This window comes from Phocoena phocoena, chromosome 9 (assembly GCF_963924675.1).
Source record: "Phocoena phocoena chromosome 9, mPhoPho1.1, whole genome shotgun sequence".
Lineage (NCBI taxonomy): Eukaryota > Metazoa > Chordata > Mammalia > Artiodactyla > Phocoenidae > Phocoena > Phocoena phocoena.
In genome coordinates this window covers 103,144,624-103,170,140 of record NC_089227.1, presented here as the reverse complement: position 1 = coordinate 103,170,140, position 25,517 = coordinate 103,144,624, and the positions used below count along the sequence as shown (strand labels likewise).

General features: G+C 48.1%; 1 protein-coding gene across 1 annotated transcript in view; it reads left to right on the top strand.

Moving 5' to 3' along the window:
• The window catches only part of PAXIP1 (PAX interacting protein 1), a 72,420-nt gene extending 49,944 nt beyond the window's left edge, over positions 1-22,476 (top strand). Inside the window, exon 21 of the mRNA XM_065883632.1 lies at positions 21,956-22,476. Within this exon, the coding sequence (XP_065739704.1) occupies positions 21,956-22,476 (521 nt within the window). The remainder of the gene's footprint in view (positions 1-21,955) is intronic.
• The last annotated feature ends 3,041 nt before the right edge of the window (positions 22,477-25,517 follow it).

Below are 25,517 nucleotides of genomic sequence, written 5' to 3'. Positions count from 1 at the left end.
GTTTCCAGTGCTTGGTGACCGGGCGCAGCTGGTCACCTGTGAGGAGTGTGACCCGTCTGTATCCCGTCTCACTTTGCAAATAAGGGTGGAAGAAATGTGAACGCCACTGAAGACAACAACATACACGCTGCATCCAGATAAGCCCAGGATCGTGTCTCTGAGCAGACAAAGCCCAGGACTTTGAACCAAGATGGTGGAATAGAAAGACATGGAGCTCGCCCCCTCCCACAAATACATCAGAAGTACATCTACACGTGGAGCAGCTCTCACAGAGCACCTGCCGAGCCCTGGCAGAGAACCTCAGACACCCAGAAGCGCAAGGAAGATCTCCACGTAACCCCGTAGGATGAAGGGGAAAACGGGAGCAGGACGGGACCTGCACCCCTGGGAGGGAGCTGCAAAAGAGGAAAGGTTCCCGCACACTGGGAAGACCCTCGCTCACGGGGAGATCAGCCGGGACAGAAAGGGGGCTTCAGAAGCTCAGAGGAGAGCGAGGCAGCCGGTGTGCGGCAGGCAGAAGAGAGAGACCAGCACAGAGGGTCTGTCCCCAGCCTGAAACACACGCCTGCTGGTACGTGCAGGGTTTGGGGGCTGAAACTCAGGCGTCAGAGGACAGACCAGGGGAGAGGACTGGGGCCGGCTGCACGGACACAGCCTGAAGGGGCTGGAGTACAGTATGGGCTGCGTGGAAGAAGCCCAACCCGCCCTAGCAGCGAAGCGCCGTTGTTAAGGGGCACGTGGAGGGAAAGGTGGGGCCCGCCAGAGCAGCCTCACCCTGCGTGCTCACAGCTCGCACCGCCGTTGGAACCCCATTGTTAACGTGCGTAAAGGGAGGGCTGCCCCCCCCCCCCCCAGAGCGGCCTCTTTCTCCGCACGCTCAGCTGACACGGCGCTGCCTTCACCAGCTCTGGGAGCACAAGAGCCAGTGGGCTGTCTACACGCCGAGGCGGGGCTGAAATCAGAGCCCTCTCCCTGTAGCTGTACAGTCCACAGATTTGTGCCATTGCCGCCAGCTTTGCAAACTCAGTGCTGGGTGGACAACGGGTGCTTCCATGGCTGGGACAGGCCCGGCCTTAGCAGCTGTGGGCTCTGTGTGGGCGCACACATGGGGCGGGGCCGGGGTCTGGGCTGCTTCCGTAGCTCCCACAGCAGGTCTAGGTGTGTAACTACTGCAGTCCTGGTACCTGACTTCAGTGGACCTGCACTGGTGGTTCTGTGAACACAGTACCTGAGGGACACCAAGGCCAACTGCCTGCATCCCCACCATGGAGGTGAGGCCGAGAGGAGTGCCAACAACAGTGCATTTTGGGAGCCCACGCAATGGGTGACAGGTGACACCAGGCAGTGTGCTCTGCACGTGGGGACTACTCCAGCGGGGCAATACTCAGTGGCTCCTCTCCCAGTGGGACCACTCCAATCCTGCCTACCCCACACTGCAGCTTGAAAACGGATCCAGGGGCTTCTGCTCCAACAGCTGGGGAGCAGACCCTGCCCCCAACAGGGCAGTGACAACCACAGAGCAAAGAGGAGGCCCAGCTCAACAACTGGGCAGGCTCTGGTCACCACAACACCAGTTACACCCCCTTTCAGGGGGATGACGGCCAGGACACACTGAGGAAAGAGGCGGCAGGCATCCGTACTCAAAACAGCCCTAGCACCAAAAATATTAAACCTATGCAAGCTACACAGGGAAACTCCCGCATAAAAATAGCCCTCCAAGACCACAGTAGATAATTGTTTCTCCTAAACTCACAGAGAAGCATAAATAAAATGAAGAAGCAGAGGAATCGCTCCCAGTTAAAAGGTCAAGAGAATTCCCCTGAAAGAACAATGAAACAGACCTCTTCAGTCTCATAGACACCAAATTCAAAAAGGAGATAATGAAAATACTAAAGGAATTAAGAAGGGCTATTGATAGAGGTGCAGATTACCGTTATCAAGGAACTAGAAACTATAAAGAGCCAAAAAAAATTAGAAAACTCATTTGCCAAGACGAAAGCTAAGCTTAAGGCAATAAAAGGCAGATTGAATAACGAATAACGAATAAGTGATCTGGAAGACAGAATAATGGAAATCACCTAATCAGAACAGCAGACAGAAAGCCAAATGAAAAAAAAAAATGAGAGCAATATAAGAGACCTATGGGATAATATAAAGCGTGCCAATCTACACAGAATAGGGATCCCAGAAGGAGAAGAAAGAGAAAAGGGGACCGAAAAGGTATTTGAAGAAATCATGGCTGAAAACTTCCCAAACCTAAAGAACAAGACAGATATCCACATACAGGAAGCACAGAGTGTCCCAAACAGACCTACACCAAGACATAACTAAAATGGCAAAAGTTAAAGAAAGGTCTCTAAAGGCAGCAAGAGAAAAACAAAGAGTTAATGAGAAGGGAACCCCATAAGTCTATCAGCTGATTTCTCTACAGAAACATTACAGGCCAGAAGGGAGAAGGAAGATACATACAAAGTCCTGAAAGGGAAAAATCTGCAACTTCGGATACTCTACCCAGCAAGATCATCATTCAGAATAGGAGAGAGAAAGAATTTCTCAGACAAGCAAAAAACTAAAAGAACACAGCAATACTAAACCTGTCATAAGGAAATATTGAAAGGTCTTCTCTAAATAGAAGAGAAGCAAGAATCTATAGGAAAGAGAAAATCACAATTGGAAAGTAAATCACTTAAATAAGCCAGTACACAGATTAAAAAAATTTTTTTAAATACGATTTCTGTGAAAGCAATGACAACCACAATGAACAGCAAAAGCACAGGCATGCAGATGTAGGAGAGGACATCAAAATCATAAAATGTGGGGAAGGAGAGCAAGAAAATATACATATATATTTTTCAGAATGTGTTTGAGCCTATATGACTACCAGTCTAAAGCAAATAGATATTGGAAGGGGTTAACATACTTGAAAAACAGGGTAGCCACAAATCAAAAACATATAATAGATTCACAAAAACCAAAGAAGAGAACACAAGCATAATATAAAAGAAGATCGAACTCAAAAGGAAAAGAACAAAGAAGAAATACAAAATCAATTCGAAAACAAGGTTTAAAATGGCAATAAATACATATCAATAATTACCTTAAATATCAATGGACTAAATGCTCCAATCAAAAGACACAGTGGCAGACCGGATTTAAAAAAAAAAAAACATGAGCCTACCATATGCTGCCTACAAGAGACCCACTATAGGGCAAAGGACACAGATTGAAAGCGAGGGGCTGGAAAAAGATGTCTTGTCATGGCATGAAATGACAAGAAAGCAAGGGTAGCCATACTCATATCAGACAAAACAGACTTTAAAACAAAGGCAATAAAGAAAGATAAAGAAGGACACTATATAATGATAAAAAGGATCAATACAAGAAGAGGATATTACACTCATCAACATATATGCACCTAATATGGGAGCACCCAAATACTAACAAAGGGCAGAATTGACAGGAATACAATAATAGCAGGAGAATTTAACACCCCATCACATCAATGGGCAGATCTTCTAGATAGAAAATCAGTAAGGCAACAGAGATCCTAAATGATACAACAGAACAGTTAGACTAATGATATTTTCAGGACATTAGATTTAAAAAAAAGCAAAGAACAACAACAAAAAAACCCAGAATACACATTCTTTTCAAGTGCACGTGGAACATTCTCTAGGATTGACCACATACTAGGGCACAAAACAAGCCTCAACAAATTAAGAGTATAGAGATTATTTCAGCATCTTTTCTGACCACAGTTGCATGAAACTAGAAATCAACCACAGAAAAACAAGAAAAAAAAAACGATTACACGGAGACTAAGTAACATGTTACTAAAAAACCAATGGGTCAGTGATGAAATCAAGAAGTAAATCAGGGCTTCCCTGGTGGCACAGTGGTTGAGAATCTGCCTGCTAATGCAGGGGACACGGGTTCAAGCCCTGGTCTGGGAGGATCCCACATGGCGCAGAGCAACTAGGCCCGTGAGCCACAACTACTGAGCCTGCGTGTCTGGAGCCTGTGCTCCGCAACAAGAGAGGCCGCCATAGTGAGAGTCCCATGCACCACGATGAAGAGCGGCCCCCGCTTGCCACAAATAAAGCCCTCACACAGAAACGAAGATGCAGCACAGCAAAAATAAATAAATAAACTCCTACCCCCAACATCTTCTTTAAAACAAACAGAAAACAATGCATATGCCCTTTTAAAAAGAAAGTAAATTAATAAATACCTTGAGACAAATGACAATGAAAACACAACCATACAAAATCTATGGGATGCGGCAAAAGCAGTTCTTGGAAGTTCATAGCAATACAGACCCTCTTCAAGAAACAAGAAAAATCTTAGACTTCCCTGGTGGCACAGTGGTTAAGAATCTGCCTGCCAATGCAGGGGACACAGGTTCGAGCCCTGGTCCGGGAAGATCCCACATGCCACGGAGCAACTAAGCACATGCCGCGGAGCAACTAAGCCCGTGCACCACAACTGCTGAGCCTGTGTTCTAGAGCCCACGAGCCACAACTACTGAGCCCGCGTGCCGCAACTGCTGAGCCTGTGTTCTAGAGCCCACGAGCCACAACTACTGAAGCCCGCGGGCCTAGAGCCCATGCTCCACAACAAGGGAAGCCACCGCAATGAGAAGCCCACGCACTGCAACGAAGGGTAGCCCCCTGCTCACCGCAACTAGAGAAAGCCCGCATGCAGCAATGAAGAGCCAACGCAGCCAAAAATAACTAAATAAACTTATTTTAAAAATTAAAAAAATTTTTAAAAAGAAACAAAAATCTCAAATAAAAAACCTAACCTACCACCTAGAAGAATTAGAAAAAGAAAAGACAAAACCTAAAGTCAGCAGAATGAAGGAAACAATAGAGATCAGAGAGGAAGTAGAGATTAAAAAGCAATAGAAAAAAAAAATCAATAAAACCAAGAGCTGGTTCTTTGAAAGGGTAAACAAAATTGACAAACCTCTGGCCAGGCTCACCAAGAAAAGAGAGAGGACCCAAATACAATAAATAAAAGAGGAGAAATTACAACTGATACCACAGAAAACCATACGAAACCATGAGAGAATACTATGAACAATTATATACCAACAAACTATACAACTTAGAAAAAATGGACAAGTTTCTAGAAACACACAGCCCACCAAAACTGAATCAAGAAGATAATTTGAACAGATAAGAAGATAATTTGAACAGACCTATCACTGGAAGTGAAATAGAATCTGTAATAATTAATAATAACAACTCTCTACAAAAGTCCAAGACCAGATGGCTTCACGGGCAAATTCTACCCAGCACACAAAGAAAACCTTAAACCAATCATTCTCAAACTCTTCCAAAAGACTGAAGAGGAGGGAACACTCCCAAAGACATTCTATGAAGCCACCATCACCCCAATACCAAAACCAGACAAGGACACTACCAAAAAAGAAAATTACAGGCCAATATGTTTGAATATAGATGCAAAAATTCTCAACAAAACATTAGCAAACCGAATCCAACAACATATAAAAAAAGATCATACCCATGACCAAGCTGGATCCATCCCAGGGTCACAAGGATGGTTCAACATACGCAAAGATCAATGTAATACACCACAGCAACAAAACACAAAAAACACACGATCATCTCGATAGATGCAGAAAAAGCATTTGATAAAATTCAACATCCATTCATGATAAAAAAAAATGCTTACAAAAGTGGGTATAGAGGGAACGTTTCAACATAACAAAAGCTATTTATGACAAACCAACAGCCAACATAATACTCAACGGTGAAAACCTAAAAGCATTCTTGCTAAGATCTGGAACAAGACAAGGATGCCCGCTCTCACCACTGCTATTCGAAAGAGTATTGGAAGTCCTAACCACAGCAATCAGACAACAAATAAAAAGGTATCCAATTGGTAGGTAAGAGGTAAAACTGTCATTATATTCATATAACATGATACATATAGAAAACCCTAAAGACTGCACGCAGAAACTACTGGAACTGATAAATGAGTTCAGCAAGGTAGCAGGATACAAGATTAACATATGGAAGTGGGCTGCATTTTTTTACATTAACAATGAAATATCAGAAAGGGAATGTAAAAAATGATCCTGTTTAAAATCACATCAAAAAATACTTAGGAATAGATCTGACCAATGAGGTGAAAGACTTATGGGCTGAGAACTATAAAACATTAATGAAGGAAACTGAAGAGGATTCAAAGAAATGGAAGGATATTCCATGCTCTTGGATTGGAAGAATTAACATTGTCAAAATGGCTGTACTACCCAATCTATAGATTTAATGCAATCCCTATCAAATTACCCATGACATTTTTCACAGAACTAGAATAATCCTAAAATTTACCTGGAACCATAAAAGCCCCAAAATATTACCAAAGCAATCCTGAGGAAAAAGAACAAAGCAGGAGATGTAACCCTCCCAGACTTCAGACAACACTACAAAGCTACAGTAATCAAAACAGTGCATGGTACTTGGCACAAAAACAGATATATGGACCAATGGAACACAACGGAGATCCCAGAAATAAACCCACACACCTACAGTCAATTAATCTTCGACAAAGGAGGCAAGAATTTACAATGAGGAAAAGAGAGTTGGGAACGTTGGACAGCCGCATGTAAATCAATGAAGTTAGAACACACCCTCACACCATACACAAAAATAAACTCAAAATGGCTTAAAGACTTAAACGTAAGACATGACACCATAAAACTCCTAGAAGAGAACACAGGGAAAACATTCTCTGACATAAAAGGTACCAATGTTTTCTTAGGTCAGCCTCCCAAGGCAGTAGAAATAAAAGCAAAAACAAACAAATGGGACCTAATCAAACATAAGCTTTTGCACAGCAAAGGAAACTGTAAACAAAAAGACAACCTACTGACTGGGAGAAAATATTTGCAAACGATGCAACTGACAAGGGATTAATGTCCAAAATACAGAAACAGCTCATACAACTCAATATCAAAAAAAAAATGGGAAGATCTAAATAGACATTTCTCTAAAGTAGACACACAAACGGCCAACAGGCACATGAAAAGATGCTCAGCATCGCTAGTTATCAGAAAAATCAGAAAAATGCAAATCAAAACTACGAGGTACCACCTCACACAGGTCAGAATGGCCATCATCAAAAAGTCTGTAAATAACATGCTGCAGAGGGTGTGGAGTAAAGGGAGCCTCCTACACTGTCGGTGGGAATGTACATTGGTGCAGCCACTATGGAGAACAGTATGGAGGTGCCTCAAAAAACTGAAAATAGAGCCACCAGAGGACCCAGCAATCCCATTCCTGGGCATATATGCAGAGAAAACGCTAATTCGAAAAGATACATGCTCCCCAGTGTTCATAGCAGCACTATTTGCAATAGCCAGGGCATGGAAGCAACCTAAGTGTCCATCGACAGAGGAGTGGATAGAGAAGATGTGGTGTGTATACACAGTGGAATACCATGCACCCATAAAAACGAATGAAATAATGCCATATGCAGCAACACAGATGGACCTAGAGATTATCATACTAAGTGAAGTCAGGCAGGCAGAGAAAGACCAATACCATGTGATATCCCTTACACGTGGAATCTAAAATACAGCACAAATGAGCTTATCTGTGAAACAGAAACAGACTCACAGACATAGGGAACAGACTTGTGGTTGCCAAGGGTCAGGGAGGTGGGATTAGCAGATATAAGCTACTATATATAGAATGGATAAACAAGGTCCTACTGTACAGCACAGGGAACTGTATTCCATATCCTGTGATAAACCATGATGGAAAAGAATATGAAAAAGAATGTATTTATGTGTATAACTGAATCACTCTGCTGTACAGCAAAAATTAACACAACATTGTAAATCAACTATTTTCCATAAGATAATTTTTTTTTTTTAAAGTACGTTTCCCCATGTACGTGACAGATCATCTGTGGCGGGACTAGGCACTGAGAAGAAACGTGGAAGAAATAACGAGTATCCTCGCCCTCCAGGGGTTTTACAGTCTCATCAGGAAAAGTTAACATGTCTTAATCCTGAAAATATTTAGTAATTAAGAAAAATACTTGGATTCATAGGAAGATGGCGGAAGAGTAAGAGGCAGAGATCACCTTCCTCCCCACAGATACACCAGAAATACATCTACACGTGGAACAACTCCTACAGAACACCTACTGAACGCTGGCAGAAGACCTCAGACCTCCCAAAAGGCAAGAAACCCCCAACGTACCTGCGTAGGGCAAAAGAAAAAAGAATAAACAGAGACAAATGGATAGGGACGGGACCTGCACCAGCGGGAGGGAGCTGTGAAGGAGGAAAGGTTCCCACACACTAGAAGCCCCTTCACAGGCGGAGACTGCGGGGGGCGGAGGGGGAGAGCTTCGAAGCCGCGGAGGAGAGCGCAGCCACAGGGGTGCGGGGGGCAAAGCGGAGAGATTCCCGCACAGAGGATCGGGGCCAACCGGCACTCACCAGCCCGAGAGGCTTGTCTGCTCCCCCGCCGGGGCGGGCGGGGCTGGGAGCTGAGGCTCGGGCTTCGGTCGGAGCGCAGGGAGAGGACACGGCTGGCCGGAAGGGAGTCCGGGGAAAAGTCTGGAGCTGCCAAAGAGGCAGGAAACTTTTTCTTACCTCTTTGTTTCCTGGTGCGCGAGGAGAGGGGATTCAGAGCACCGCTTAAAGGAGCTCCAGAGACGGACGCGAGTCGCGGCTAACAGCGCGGACCCCAGAGACGGGCATGAGACGCTAAGGGTGCTGCTGCCGCCACCAGGAAGCCTGTGTGCGAGCACAGGTCACTCTCCACACCCTCCTTCCGGGGAGCCTGTGCAGCCCGCCACTGCCAGGGCCCCGGGCTCCAGGGACAACTTCCCCGGGAGAACGCACGGCGCGCCTCAGGCTGCTGCAACGTCACGCCGGCCTCTGCCGCCGCAGGCCCGCCCCGCACTCCGTGCCCCTCCCTCCCCGTGGCCTGAGTGAGCCAGAGCTCCCGAATCAACGGCTCCTTTAACCCCGTCCTGTCTGAGCAAAAACCAGACGCCCTCCGCGACCTACACGCAGAGGCGGCAGCTGTGCGAACAAAGAGAAAGGGAAATCTCTCCCAGCAGCCTCAGGGGCAGTGGATTAAAGCTCCACAATCAACTTGATGTACCTGCATCTGTGAAATACATGAATAGACAACGAGTCATCCCAAAATGAGGGAGTGGACTTTGGGAGCAAGATTTATGATTTTTTCCCCCTTTCCTCTTTTTGTGAGTGTGTATGTGTATGCTTCTGTGTGAGATTTTGTCTGTAGAGCTTTGCTTCCACCATTTGTCCTAAGGTTCTATCCGCCCGTTTTTTTAAAAAATTTTTTAAATTATTTTTAATAACTTTATTGTATTTATTTTATTTTACTTTATCTTCTTTCTTTTTTCCTTCCTTCCCTCCTTCCTTCCTTCCTCCCACCGTCCCTCCCCTCCCTCCTTTCTTTCTTTCCTTTTCTTCTTTCTTCCTTCCCTCCTTCCCTCCTTTCTTTCTTTCTTTCTTCCTACTTCTACTAATTCTTTCTCTCTACTTTTTCTCCCTTTTATTCTGAGCCGTGTGGATGAAAGGCTCTTGGTGCTGCAGCCAGGGGTCAGTGCTGTGCCTCTGAGGTGAGAGAGACAACTTCAGGACACTGGTCCACAAGAAAACTGCCAGCTCCACATAATATCAAACGGCGAAAATCTCCCAGAAATCTCCATCTCAACACCAGCACCCAGCTTCACTCAACGACCAGCAAGCTACAGTGCTGGACACCCTATGCCAAACAAGTAGCAAAACAGGAACACAACCCCAGCCATTAGCACAGAGGCTGCCTAAAATCATAAGGCCACAGACACCCCAAAACACACCACCAGACGTGTACCTGCCCACCAGAAAGACAAGATCCAGCCTCATCCACCAGAACACAGGCACCAGTCCCTCCACCAGGAAGCCTACACAACCCACTGAACCAACTTTAGCCACTGGGGACAGACGCCAAAAACAACAGGAACTACGAACCTGCAGCCTACGAAAAGGAGACCCCAAACACAGTAAGATAAGCAAAATGAGAACACAGAGAAACACACAGCAGATGAAGGAGCAAGATAAAAACCCACCAGACCGAACAAATGAAGAGGAAATAGGCAGTCTACCTGAAAAAGAATTCAGAATAATGATAGTAAAGATGATCCAAAATCTTGGAAATAGAATAGAGAAAATGCAAGAAACATTTAACAAGGACCTAGAAGAACTAAAGAGAAAATAAGCAACGACGAACAACACAATAAATGAAATAAAAAATACTCTAGAAGGGATCAATAGCAGAATAACTGAGGCAGAAGAACGGATAAGTGACCTGGAAGATAAAATAGTAGAAATAACTACTGCAGAGCAGAATACAGAAAAAAGAATGAAAAGAACTGAGGACAGTCTCAGAGACCTCTGGGACAACATTAAACGCACCAACATTTGAATTATAGGGGTTCCAGAAGAAGAAGAGAAAAAGAAAGGGTCTGAGAAAATATTTGAAGAGATTATAGTTGAAAACTTCCCTAAAATGGGAAAGGAAATATTTAATGAAGTCCAGGAAGCACAGAGAGTCCCATACAAGACAAATCCAAGGAGAAATACACCAAGACACATATTAATCAAACTATCAAAAATTAAATACAAAGAACAAATATTAAAAGCAGCAAGGGAAAAACAACAAATAACACACAAGGGAATCCCCATAAGGTTAACAGCTGATCTCTCAGCAGAAACTCTGCAAGCCAGAAGGGACTGGCAGGACATATTTAAAGTGATGAAGGAGAAAAACCTGCAACCAAAATTACTCTACCCAGCAAGGATCTCATTCAGATTTGATGGAGAAATTAAAACCTTTACAGACAAGCAAAAGCTGAGAGATTTCAGCACCACCAAACCAGCTTTACAACAAATGCTAAAGGAACTTCTCTAGGCAAGAAACACAAGAGAAGGAAAAGACCTACAATAATAAACCCAAAACAATTAAGAAAATGGGAATAGGAACATAGATATCGATAATTACCTTAAATGTTAATGGACTAAATGCTCCCACCAAAAGACACAGATTGGCTGAATGGATACAAAAACAAGACCCATATATATGCTGTCTACAAGATACCCACTTCAGACCTAGAGACACATACAGACTGAAAGTAAGGGGATGGAAAAAGATATTCCATGCAAATGGAAGCCAAAAGAAAGCTAGAGTAGCAATTCACATATCAGACAAAACAGACTTTAAAATAAAGACTATTAGAAGAGACAAAGAAGGACACTACATAATGATCAAGGAATCAATCCAAGAAGAAGATATAACAATTGTAAATATTTATGCACCCAACATAGGAGCACCTCAATACATAAGGCAAATACTAACGGCCATAAAAGGGGAAATCGACAGTAACACATTCATAGTAGGGGACTTTAACACCCCACTTTCACCAATGGACAGATCATCCAAAATGAAAATAAATAAGGAAACACAAGCTTTAAATGATACATTAAACAAGATGGACTTAACTGATATTTATAGGACATTCCATCCAAAAACAACAGAATACACATTCTTCTCAAGTGCTCATGGAACATTCTCCAGGATAGATCATATCTTGGGTCACAAATCAAGCCTTGATAAATTTAACAAAATTGAAATTGTATCAAGTATCTTTTCCGACCACAAAGCCATGAGACTAGATAGCGATTACAGGAAAAGATCTGTAAAAAATACAAACTCATGGAGGCTAAACAATACACTACTTAATAACGAACTGATCACTGAAGAAATCAAAGAGGAAATTTAAAAATACCTAGAAACAAATGACAATGGAGACACGACGACCCAAAACCTATGGGATGCAGCAAAAGCAGCTCTAAGAGGAAAGTTTATAGCAATACAAGCCCACCTTAAGAAACAGGAAACATCTCGAAAAAACAACCTAACCTTGCACCTAAAGCAATTAGAGAAAGAAGAACAAAAAAACCCCAAAGTTAGCAAAAGGAAAGAAATAATAAAAATCAGATCAGAAATAAATGAAAAAGAAATGAAGGAAACGATAGCAAAGATCAATAAAACTAAAAGCGGTTCTTTGAGAAGATAAACAAAATAGATAAACCATTAGCCAGACTCATCAAGAAAAAAAGGGAGAAGACTCAAATCAATAGAATTAGAAATGAAAAAGGAGAAGTAACAACTGACACTGCAGAAATACAAAAGATCATGAGAGATTACTACAAGCAACTCTATGCCAATAAAATGGACAACCTGGAAGAACTGGACAAATTCTTAGAAATGCACAACCTGCCAAGACTGAATCAGGAAGAAATAGAAACTATAAACAGACCAATCACAAGCACTGAAATTGAAACTGTGATTAAAAATCTTCCAACAAACAATAGCCCAGGACCAGATGGCTTCACAGGCGAATTCTATCAAACATTTAGAGAAGAGCTGACACCTATCCTTCTCAAACTCTTCCAAAATATAGCAGTGAGAGGAACACTCCCAAATTCATTCTACGAGGCCACCATCACCTTGATACCAAAACCAGACAAGGATATCACAAAGAAAGAAAACTACAGGCCAATATCACTGAGGAACATAGATGCAAAAATCCTCAACAAAACACTAGAAACAGAATCCAACAGCACATTAAAAGGATCATACAACATGGTCAAGTGGGGTTTATTCCAGGAATGCAAGGATTCTTCAATATATGCAAATCAATCAAGGTGATAAACCATGTTAACAAATTGAAGGAGAAAAACCATATGATCATCTCAATAGATGCAGAGAAAGCTTTTGACAAAATGCAACACCCATTTATGATAAAAACCCTGCAGAAAGTAGGCATAGAGGGAACTTTCCTCAACATAATAAAGGCCATATAGACAAGCCCACAGCAAACATCATCCTCGGTGGTGAAAAACTGAAAGCATTTCCACTAAGATCAGGACAAGACAAGGTTGCCCACTCTCACCACTCTTATTCAACATAGTTTTGGAAGTTTTAGCCACAGCAATCAGAGAAGAAAAGGAAATAAAAGGAATCCAAATCGGAAAAGAAGAAGTAAAGCTGTCACTGTTTGCAGATGACCTGATACTATACATAGAGAATCCTAAAGATGCTACCAGAAAACTACTAGAGCTAATCAATGAATTTGGTAAAGTAGCAGGATACAAAATTAATGCACAGAAACCTCTGGCATTCCTATACATTAATGATGAAAAATCTGAAAGTGAAATCAAGAAAACACTCTCATTTACCATTAGAACAAAAAGAATAAAATATCTAGGAATAAACCTACCTAAGGAGACAAAAGACCTGTATGCAGAAAATTATAAGACACTGATGAAAGAAATTAAAGATGCTACAAATAGATGGAGAGATATATCATATTCCTGGATTGGAAGAATCAACACTGTGAAAGTGAGTCTACTACCCAAAGCAATCTACAGATTCAATGCAATCCCTATCAAACTACCATTGGCATTTTTCACAGAAATAGAACAAAAAAATTTCACAATTTGTATGGTAACACAAAAGACCCCGAATAGCCAAAGCAATCTTGAGAAAGAAAAACGGAGCTGGAGGAATCAGGCTCCCTGACTTCAGACTATACTACAAAGCTACAGTAATCAAGACAGTATGGTACTGGCACAAAAACAGAAAGATAGATCAATGGAACAGGATAGAAAGCCCAGAGATAAACCCACACACGTATGGTCACCTTATCTTTGATAAAGGAGGCAGGAATGTACAGTGGAGAAAGGACAGCCTCTTCAATAAGTGGTGCTGGGAAAACTGGACAGGTACATGTAAAAGTATGAGATTAGATCACTCCCTAACACCATACACAAAACTAAACTCAAAATGGATTAAAGACCTAAATGTAAGGCCAAACACTATTAAACTCTTAGAGGAAAACATAGGCAGAACACTCTATGACATAAATCACAGCAAGATCCTTTTTGACCCACCTCCTAGAGAAATGGAAATAAAAACAAAAATAAACAAATGGGACCTAATGAAACTTAAAAGCTTTTGCACAGCAAAGGAAACCATAAACAAGACCAAAAGACAACCCTCAGAATGGGAGAAGATATTTGCAAATGAAGCAACTGTCATAGGATTAATTTCCAAAATTTACAAGCAGCTCATGCAGCTCAATAACAAAAAAACAAACAACCCAATCCAAAAATGGAGAAATAGACATTTCTCCAAAGAAGATATACAGACTGCCAACAAACACATGAAAGAATGCTCAACATCGTTAATCATTAGAGAAATGCAAATCAAAACTACAATGAGATATCATCTCACACCAGTCATAATGGCCATCATCAAAAAATCTAGAAACAATAAATGCTGGAGAGGGTGTGGAGAAAAGGGAACACTCTTGCAGTGCTTGTGGGAATGTGAATTGGTTCAGCCACTATGGAGAACAGTATGGAGGTTCCTTAAAAAACTACAAATAGAACTACCATACGACCCAGCAATCCCACTACTGGGCATATACCCTGGGAAAACCATAATGCAAAAAGAGTCATGTACCAAAATGTTCATTGCAGCTCTATTTACAATAGCCCGGAGACGGAAACAACCTAAGTGCCCATCATTGGATGAATGGATAAAGAAGATGTGCCACATATACACAATGGAATATTACTCAGCCATAAAAAGAAACGAAATTGAGCTATTTGTAATGAGGTGGATAGACCTAGAGTCTGTCATACAGAGTGAAGTGAGTCTGTCATACAGAGTGAAGTAAGTCAGAAAGAGAAAGACAAATACCGTATGCTAACACATATATATGGAATTAAAGAAAAAAAAATGTCATGAAGAACCTAGGGGTAAGACAGGAATAAAGACACAGACCTACTAGAGAACGGACTTGAGGATATGGGGAGGGGGAAGGGTGAGCTGTGACAAAGCGAGAGAGAGGCATGGACATATATACACTACCAAACGTAAGGTAGATAGCTAGTGGGAAGCAGCCACATAGCACAGGGAGATCAGCTCGGTGCTTTGTGACCGCCTGGAGGGGTGGGATAGGGAGGGTGGGAGGGAGGGAGACGCAAGAGGGAAGAGATATGGGAACATATGTATATGTATAACTGATTCACTTTGTTATAAAGCAGAAACTAACACACCATCGTAAAGCAATTATACCCCAATAAAGATGTTAAAAAAAAAAAAGAAAAATACTTTAGCAACAGCCACGCAACACTATTTAAATACTGTAGCGCAGAAAAGAACGAGGCTGATGAGATAACTACCCTCAACTCTAAACCATGCTACCCAGTTCCTCAAATTACCTAATTTTGTTGAATTAAAACGCGCTCTACTGTGACAGGGCGAGAGAGAGGCATGGACATATATACACTAACAAACGTAAGGTAGATAGCTAGTGGGAAGCAGCCGCATAGCACGGGGAGATCAGCTCGGTGCTTTGCGACCGCCTGGAGGGGTGGGATAGGGAGGGTGGGAGGGAGGGAGACGCAAGAGGGAGGGCATATGGGAACATATGTATAACTGATTCACTTTGTTATAAAGCAGGAACTAACACACCATTGTAAAGCAATTATACCCCAATAAAGATGTGAAAAAAAAAAAAGCGCTCAAGCAAAGGTCTACGTCTGTGGGGAGTCTCGCTGTCTCCTGCACACCTCGCACGGATCTCAGCCTGTCCCTGGCGACCTGCTCTCTCCTGCCACTCCTCACTCATCTGCCGTGTTCCAGTCACACTCGGCCACAAGCATGTCACCTTCAACTGTCCCCTCCCCACACCTCCTGTCTGCGCCTCACCTGCTTCGTTCACTTGGTTGCACAGACGTTCACGCTGCTCCATCCCCGTCACCGTCGGCGGATTCCTGTCCCTCCCGGAAATTGGAACAGGCTTCTAGTTGCCTCCGGGCCTCCGGTCTCTTCCATTTCCCAGTGTCCTCCAGACTTTTGAAGGAGCAATTTATCTGAAATAGAATTCTGGTTGTCACATGCCTGCTAGAAAGAGGGAAGGACCCAGATTGTGATGTTTCGTATCTTTCTTAATCTCTTGTGGCCTCCTCACCGCACCCCCTCATTCCCAGCGGTCACACGGGTTTCCTTGATGCTGCTCGTACGAGGGAACTCCCATTCCCACCTGGCAAGCTTCCCTGTTCACTAAGGCCTGTAAAGCTTTTCCTCATGCTCCCAGCCTGTCTCTGTAGCTTCTTCCTCTTATAGCTTTAGTGCTGTGACCCAGTAAAACAAATGCCTCGGAGACGGCACTTGGTTACTCTTCAATCTATTTCTCCACTGCTGTGACAAAAAGCACAAGCAACAACAATAAAAATGGATCAGTTGGTCCATGTCAAAACTTAAAACCTTAGTGTTTCAAAAGGCACAACGGAGTAAAAAGGCAACCCATAGGATGGGGGAAACATTGCAAGCCGGTACCTGATAAGGGGCTGATATCCAGGATATAAAAGGAACTACTACAACTCAACAAAAAGACAACCTGATTTTAAAACGAGCAAAGGACCTAAGTGGCCACTGACAGATGAATGGATAAAGAAGATGTGGCACATATATACAATGGAATATTACTCAGCCATGGAAAGAAATGAAACGGAGTTATTTGTAGTGAGATGGATGGACCTAGAGTCTGTCATACAGAGTGAAGTAAGTCAGAAAGAGAAAAATACCGTACGCTGACACGTATATATGGAGTCTAAAAAAAAAACAAAGAACAAAAAACGGATCTGAAGAACTAGGGGCGGGACAGGAATAAAGATGCAGAGGTAGAGAATGGACTTGAGGACACGGGGAGGGGGAAGGGTAAGCTGGGACGAAGTGAGAGAGTGGCATGGACATATATACACTACCAAATGTAAGGTAGATAGCTAGTGGGAAGCAGCCGCACAGCACGGGGAGATCAGCTCAGTGCTTTGTGACCACCTAGAGGAGCGGGATACAGAGGGTGGGAAGGAGGGGGACACAAGAGGGAGGGGATATGGGGATATATGTATATGTATAGCTGATTCACTTTGTTATAAAGCAGAAACTAACACAACAATGTAAAACAATTGTACTCCAATAAAGATGTTAAAAAATAAGTAAATAAAATGAGCAAAGGACTTGAATAGACATTTCTCCAAAGAAGATGTATAAATGGCCACTAAGCACAAGAAAAGATGCTCAGCATCACCGATCACCAGGGCAAAGCACAACTACGAGACGCCCCCTCACACCCACCAGGATGGCCACCAACCAAAAACAAACCAACAAAAATCGCAGTAAGTGCTGGTGAGGGTGTGGAGAAATTGGCACCCTTATGCACCGTCGGCAGAAACATAAAACGGTACAGCCGTGGTGGAAAACATTATGGTAGCTCCTCAAATTTTTTAAAAAGAATTACCCTACGATCCAGCGATTCTACTGGGTATGTACCCCAAAGAACTGAAAGCGAGGTCTCCACGAGACATGTATACATGTTCGTAGCAGCATTATTCACAACAACCAAAAACTGGAAGCAAACCAAGTGTATACACACTGATGTATAAACAGAATGTGGTCCATACATACACCAGACTCTGATTCAGCCTTAAAAAGAAGGAAACTCTGAAAGGAAGGAAAAAATTCAGGAAATTCAATGTGGCTGAACCTTGAGGATGTAATACTAAGTGAAATAAGCCCGTCACAAAAGGGCAAATGCTATAAGATCTCTACTCACATGAGGTGCCTGGAGAGGTCAAATGCAGAGGCAGGAAGTAGACGGTGGGGGCCAGGGGCTCCGGGAGCGGGGAGGGGAATGAAGGGGAAGCTAGTGTTTAATGGGGACAGAGTTTCAGTTTGGGACGATGGAAAGTTCTGGAGATGGGCGGTGACGATGGCCCCACAACACTGTGAATATACCTAATGCCGCTTAATTGTACACTTAAAAGTAGCTAAAACGGGAAGTTATACGTGTATTTCACAATTTTTAAAAAAGAGAAAAAGGAGACAACGCTAGTTAAGCCAGTGAGCGCTGAAGAGGAGATCGGAAAGATTCTATCGTGGGCACCTTCTTCTGTCCTCGAGACCGTCACTGAACGCTCTTAAACCAAGTTTTCAAAACCGCAAATCCACAAAGAATTAAATTATAACCAAATGCATCAGAGAGTGTGTGTGCGTGCATGTCCACATTCTCCTGTAGCTTCCATCACATCTGAAAAGGGTTTTGACCCAGAAAAGAGCCAGCGTTTACTGTGCTAAACCAAAGAACAATGGCTGGAGAAGCAGTTCTGGAGAGACAGAAGGAGGCCCTCTGAATAGCTGCTGGCCACAAAAGCAACGAGAACCCAGACATCAGTGGCCAAAACTAACTTTCAGACTTTGGAGGCTGGGCTGTCTGCCCACTGAGCTGCGTAGGGCTTTGGTGTTAGGTTGCAAAGCTCTAGGGCTTCTGAGGTTATGTATCTAGATCTTAGAGGCCAAGGTGACACACTGAGGCCGTCACTGCTGGAAAGGGGGCACTGCAGGGGGGAGGGGAGGAGGCCCTGTGGAGAGGGGCAGCTCGCCTCTGTGACTCAGGCCAAGTCACCGGTTAGGGACGGCAGCCCCGCCTGAAACAGCGCTGCAGGCGCCCAGCACCGGGAGGGCCCGCCTGCCCAGGGTGCAGGCGTGGGAACCCGTCCCATAGACACACACGTCGGGACGGAGGTACGTGGGTCACAAAGCTCCGTCGTGTAACTGTTGTCTGTCTTGCGGTGTGTTTGTTCTCTGACGTTTGGAGTGAGTGGCACGGGCTCCAAAGCTGGTCCCTGGGCCCCGGAAGGAAGGGGAGGAGGGGCTGGTGCCCTGGGGGGTGGTCCTGACGCGCAGGAAGGAGGGTGGGGATGCTTTCTCCATGCAGTGAGATGTTCTGTGAGAATTCTGTTACACAGCTGCCCGACGAGGCAGCGAGTTGGGAGGTGAGCACAGGATGACGCACACTCCGTGGGCAACGTGTGATGACCTGGTGGTCCCGAGAAGCCACGGCAGCCAAAGCACACGGCCCCTCCCAAGGGCAGCCCTGCTCGGGTCCCCACGTGCCCACAACTTCCCACTGGGACCTCCCGCGGGGCCGGTGCCCACCCGAAAGCAGCCTGCGCGGCTCCTGGACTCCTTTCCATCACTGGGCAGGGGAAACGTGCCTCCATTCGCGTCCTGGGGATGTGCAGAGGCTTCAGGGAAGCAGGTGGGTCTCTGCAGACGGGCTGCACCGCCCTGGCTGTCGGGGGCCTCACGGCTCCGTTCCCGGTGTCGCGTCCCATCGGCGTGACGGGAGCATCACACCGGACGTACTGCACATCTCCCGGGTCCTCGTCCCTCTGACACCGAGCAGAGGACTGTCCCCACGAGCGTACAGCGGCCTCCTGCTTCCCTCTGGGCCTCGGGCCGTGAGCGGAACAGAGAAGGAGACGCATCTGACCTCTGCTGCCTCCCTGACGCCAGGCGGTCAGGCTCAAGGGCACCGCACAGCCCAGAGCCCGTGTGGAGAAGCCCGGAGAGTTCTGAGAACGAGGCAGCTGCCTTGCTGTGCGCAATCTGGGGAAATGACGGGATTTTCTAAGGTCGTTACTGAGACCCACGGATCCATCTTAACAAGAACAACAGAACAGGCCCTCCTCGCAGTCACGTCTTGAGTGCGACCTTCCAGAATTCGAGACCTAAACTCCAGCATCACCTGCACCTTACACTAACTCGCCGCCAGCGTGACACGCCGGACAGGTGTGTCAGAGACGGGCGTGGCTTGTATTGGCACGGATTGGCGCTGCTAGCGTGTTGTTTGAGCACCATTTGCACACTTTCCGAGCGGCAGTCTCTTCTCTCTGATGATTTTATTTCAGCACCTGCCCTGGAGAGGTAATGGTGGACAGAGCACGGGGCACTTGCCCCGAAATTGCTAAAAAAAAAAAAAAAAACCCAATAAACGGCCCCAGCTGTCCTGAACGCCCCCAGCTGTCCAGATTATTTTTAGTCGGGATTTATCATTGGTAAACTTTGTTTTGCATATGCATGTAAGATACTTGGGTTTTATTTCAATTTACCATTTCCGGATTTTTTCCGAACACAGAAATTAGGTATGGCTGTCGTCATCACCATCACCTGGTATCATATGACAACAGAATGAAGACGATGCCAGTCTTGGATTGTGGACAGTGACACTTCTCTTCCTTAGAATAATGTCCTTTTCTATGGAAAGTTATCTAGAGAAGGAATGATAGCGTGCTAATTATGTCGGCACCTAGACACACAGACACACACACACAATCTATTTTCCCCAGAAAAACGCTTGAAACGTTTGAAAGCCGCTGCCTGTATATAATACGAAACAAAGTTATTTTCTGAGTGTGGATACAATATATCAGAGTTTAAGAACCGGTGACAAGATAGCACAATACACAGCTGGTAAAGCTCATTTCAACAGCCCAGGAAAACTAGCAACACAGTTGCTCTGGGATCAGTGAAGCGCAGGAAACAAAAGCAGCCTCTTTGGAATAATACCTTAACATGAAGCACGGAAGAGGGGGCATAACCGCTCATCCTGAACCCAGTCACATCACCAGCTTTCAGCACACACTGACGAACCTACAGATGCTATAGTCAACTGCTCAGTTAACAGCCCCGGTTAGACTCCCCGAGAAGCGCCTGCAAGAACAGTGCTTGTCCCGAAAGAAGAGCCACAGAAACCGCAGGGACCATGCACTTCAAGGGTCAGTGAACAGCTCGGAGCAGGGAGCCCCGGCGGAGGGCACAGCCCCTGTGAGGGGAGGGCTGCAGGGCGCCCCCCACCCCCGCAACGCCCCGGCAAGGCGTGTCATTCACGGAGAAGCCCCAAATGAGAAAATTCTGCCTGAAGCCAAGGTTACCTGATGCTTCCAAAACCACAAACTGGTAGAGGCGGCGCAGAGTCAGCGGTCCCGAGCTGCAGTGTCCCTGTGCAGTTGGTACCCAACCGGGCTCCTCGGGGCTGATGCACAGCAAGCCAAACGCCGAGACGCCCGGGTCTGTTAGCGAGGCGGCCAAGCCAGGAGAGAGGAGGGCAAACCTCAGCTCTGGCGTCCCGGAAGGGAAGGGGCTCGGGCTATTTACGCGATAACGAATAAAGAAGCAGGGCCACCTGAGGCGTGGGGAGCGCGGGGAAAGGTGATGATTGGAGAAAGCTGCGGGACGCCTTCTGCGCAGGCGCAGGTGTAGCTGGGCTACAGGCCGCTGCACGGTCTAAAGGGCGCTGGGCGGGCCCTCGCGCAGGCCCGGCTCGGGAATCGGTGGTCCCATCCGGCCGCAACCAGTTCAGCTCCAACTGGACGCAGCTGATTCCAAGTTGCTGGGAAACAACCCGGGCAAACAGCCTATTGCTTAGGCTCCGTGCTGCCTGGTGGACACGCAAGTCTTAACTGACCTTGATTAGGGCAGGTGAAAAGGATTTGACTCGTGACCCACGGACTCGCAGTCAGATGTCTGAGCTGCAGGTGGCCTGTGGCGAATGTACGGTCATGGGGGGTCTGGGCATCCCACTCCACTCAAGTCCACGACCTGCCGCTGGTACCCCAGGCGTTCTCCGGGACCCTGGGCGCTCACCGGTCGGCCTGGAAGTGGAGTCCAGGCACAGGCTGCAGGCAGGGACGCGGCCCCGGGGCGGAGGGCGAATCTGCCGGTTGGGATCTCGAGTTTTCCTTAGTCCCCAGCTGTTTCCTCAGCCCAAGGAGGCCTGTGATAGGGACTCGACGATCGATCACCAACGCGGGCAGGGTCCCCGAGCAGGTCCTGGGCGAGCGAGGCCTCTCCTGCCCGCCCCCGGGTCCCCAGCTCCGGAGCACGAGGCGGCGGCCGGGAGGAATGAGCCGGACTGAGCCGAGAGCCGGCGGGCGCTGCCCGGGGCGGGGTGGCCCCCAAGTGCCCGCCGCCGCCCTCAGGCCGGGCTCCCTTCGCGGGCCGCAGCGCTGACCCAGGCCTGCGTCCTCACCCAGCCACCGCCCCCGCGCCCGCCCCTGCAGCTCCCGGCGCGCGACCCCCGCGGGCGGCCGTCCCCCGGAACGCAGGCTCCGCGCGCCCCCTGCCGGCCGGCCGAGCGCGCAGCCCCGCAGGCGCCGAGCCCGCCCGCGCGCCGCTCGCCCCGGGCCTCTGGACGGGCCCCGGCGTAGCCTCGCTGAGACCCCGGCCCTCGGCTCCCGGGGTCTCGGACGGGGCCCGGCGGAGGCACGCCCGCCCGCTCGCCCAGGGCTCCGCGCCCCACGGCCGCCGGGGCCCACCTACCCCTCCAGGTGCGGGAGCTGCGCCGCCCCCGGCGCGGTGGGAGCGGACGGCGCAGGCGCAGGCGCAGACGGGGCTCACCCCGGCCCCCGCCCCCCGCAGCCACCCGGTGACCCCGCGTCCGGTTCACGCGGCCCGCGCTCCCGGGGAGCCTCGGCCCACCCGTCACTTTCCCACGGACTAGAGCCCGCCCACCTCCAGCGCCTGGAAACCTGTTTCGCAGAGATTTTTCAGGTGGTAATTTGGGAAACTTGAAATGCAAATGGCCAGGCATCCTTCCAGCTCTTTGGTTAAAAAAAAAGAATTCTAGTCGTTCTGAATAACACCAGCTTCAGTTTACTGACTACCGCAGGCCAGGAGATTCCACCGACGTTCACATCACCGTTCCCTCTGAGTTAGTCTCTGCCTCACGAAGGAGGAACTTGGGCCCTGAGAGGTTACTTAGGACACTTGCCCCAGGACACACAGCAGGCCCATCTGACTCTGAAGCCTGTGGCCTGCACGCGGTGCCTGGCCTCTCTGTCCTCAGGGCCTCTCCTTGTCGGAATCGTTCTCTCCGGGAGGCCAGGGGACGGGATGGCTGGTCCAGGGCCAGCCCAGCTCCTCTGAGAAGCTCCCGGCCCGCCAGCCACAGCAGGTGTCAAACCATTCTTGCTGGTTGGATTTGTACCTCACTTGCTGACCATCGGACCTGCATCTGGCCACTCGGTCCTGGGAGGTGGGGTAGCGTGTGCCAGTGAGCGATGGATCCCCGCCGGCAGAAAGCCCGCCACTCTCCCCAGGGTGTTGTTAGGAAATTTACCCTCCGTGACCGGCAGGATGTTTTGGTAAAACCAAGCTGTCTGTAGTGAAGATGGCTTCGTCAGGACAAACCCAAACACGGTCGAACCCAAGTCCGTGTGCCTGATGCACAGTGAGCCTGAGCACAGTTTGGAGCAGAGGAAGGTTTATCGCAGGTGCCAAGGAAGGAGAACGGGCAGCTCACACTCAGAAAGCCAGAAGGACCCAGTGGTTTTCAGGGAAGGGTTTTTCTAGGCCAAACTGGGGAGAGGGCTGCCCCCCCCCCCCCCCGCCACTAAGCTGCATTTTGCGATTTTCTAAAATGAAAGGCCTTCAGTGGCATGGGTGAACCCCTGAGAGACACAGCAGCACTTGCCTGGGTTTCGAGAGGGAGCTGGCCACTCACCCCACTCTGCACCGGGCTCCTCCGGGCGTGTGCAGCCGGCCCCATGGCCTTTCCCTGACCAGAGAGCCGACAGCAGGCCCGCGGACGGCTGCTAGCGCCTCCGGGCTCTCCCGAGGTGGATGTTGGGAGAATCCGGGCTCTCAGAGATGCCTGAGGAAGGGGGCAGCCCTGCAGGGTCCGGTGGTGCTGCGGCCGCCCCCTTCCCAGGAGCGCAGAGGACACGGTGGGCCCAGCTCCTGTTCCCTCCAGAAGCAGCCTGGCTGCTGGAGCCGCCTCCTGCAGAGGACGGGGTGGGAGGGGCAGGGCCTGCTCCCTGAGCCACAGGCTTCTGCACCCCCGGGAGGGCTTCTCTGTCCTGTGGCCGCCCTGCAGCCCCCGTACCTTCTTCCTCCCCCCACGCCCAGATCATTCCCTGATAGGAAACCCTGCTTTAGGGACTGAGCTGCATTGCTGCCTCCCACCCCCCGGCCCTAACTTACCGCCAGTGCCTCCGAATGGGACCTAATTTGGAGGTCTTTTCTTCATCACCACAGATGAGCAAGTGAGGTTGAGCTCGTTAGGGTGGGTCCTAATCCAGTGGGAGGGGTGTCCTCATGGAAAGGGGAAAGGTGGACACAGACAGGCAGGCACACGGGGACGATGCCGTTTGAAGGTCGGAGTTCTGCTGCCCCAACCAAGGGACCACCGGACGCTGGAGGAGGCTTTCGGATCCCTCCCTGCAGCCTTCGGGAGCCCGGCCCCGCCGACGCTTCTATACGGACTTCGGCCTCTAGAATCCGGAGAGCACACGTGTCTGTTGTTTAAGCTGCCCGGTTTGCGGTGCTGTGTTAACAGCAGCCCCAGGCAACTAGTACCCCTGCCATTCTTTTTTACAAATAATGCAACAAAAGTTCAGAAAGACCGGCAGAGCACCGGGCCCCGCCGCCAGAGCACACGGTGGAGCCATGCTCACCCCGATCCAGAAAGGCAGCCCACTAGGGCTGCTGCCACCTCTGCACCCCGCCCGCCGGGCCCCCTCCTTTGCCCGCCCCCCTTCCCCAGCCCCGCTCTCCTATTCCCACCGGGCTGGGCCCCACTGAGCTGTGGATTCAGCAGGACTGCTTTGGGGAGAGGGTAAAAGGGGGAGAGAGTAAAAGGGGGAGAGAGAAAGAGAGGAGAGAGAGAATCTTACTCTTCCAGACAGAGGAGCTCAGCACTGAAACTCTCCGGTAACTGACACTTTATACAAACGGAACTTTCAAGCCGTTGATTAGGTCCTAGTGATTGAATAACTGAAGACACGTTTGCTGGGTTTGGCTGAAGTGCCCACAGCTGCGTGCTGTGAGACTGAGGAAGCCTGAAGAGTTTCGCACGAGCCCGAGCACTGCTGAGAGGCTGTTACCCCGGAGCAGGGAGGCCCCACCCACCGTTCACGGGGCTCCCCGGACAGCCTGCTGCCCGTTAGTGAGCTCCGTAAAGCTCCAGAGAAGCTCCAGCCCCTCCAAGTGCTCTCCCCCTCCCCCAGCACAGCAGAGGGTCCGCCTGCGGGGTGGGACTCCCACGGCTTGGGAGCGAGTGGCGGCCCCGCCTCCGGGGCAACTCCCCGCACCGTGTCCCGCCAGCTCCGCCTGTCCCCGTCTGCCGCTCACAGCCCAGCGCTGGCCCTGTGCGGGGAGGGGAGGACAGATGCAGAAGAAGTCAGCGCGTCCCCTGCCTCCAGGGCCTTTCCATCGGGTGGGCAGGGGTCGGGCTCTATTTCAGGAAGATCCCCGGTGCCACTGAAGACACAGGGCCACAGCGGAGAATGTGGTTTTGTTCAGCGCCCGTGACTCCTCCCTCTGCTGGCATCCCCCGGCCCTAGAAGCCCCGCCCCTTGACTTACCACATTAGCTGACGTTAAGGGTCCCCGGCCAGGAATCTCACCACTTCTAAGTGGCCCGAGAAGGGATTTCACACCTCGCTCCCATTCTGTTCTCAGGGGTGTGAGGCTGGTGGTAGTGGAAGCGTTTCTCCCACAGGAAGCAGCTGTACCTACAGATCATTGCTCCCCGAGCTTCCTT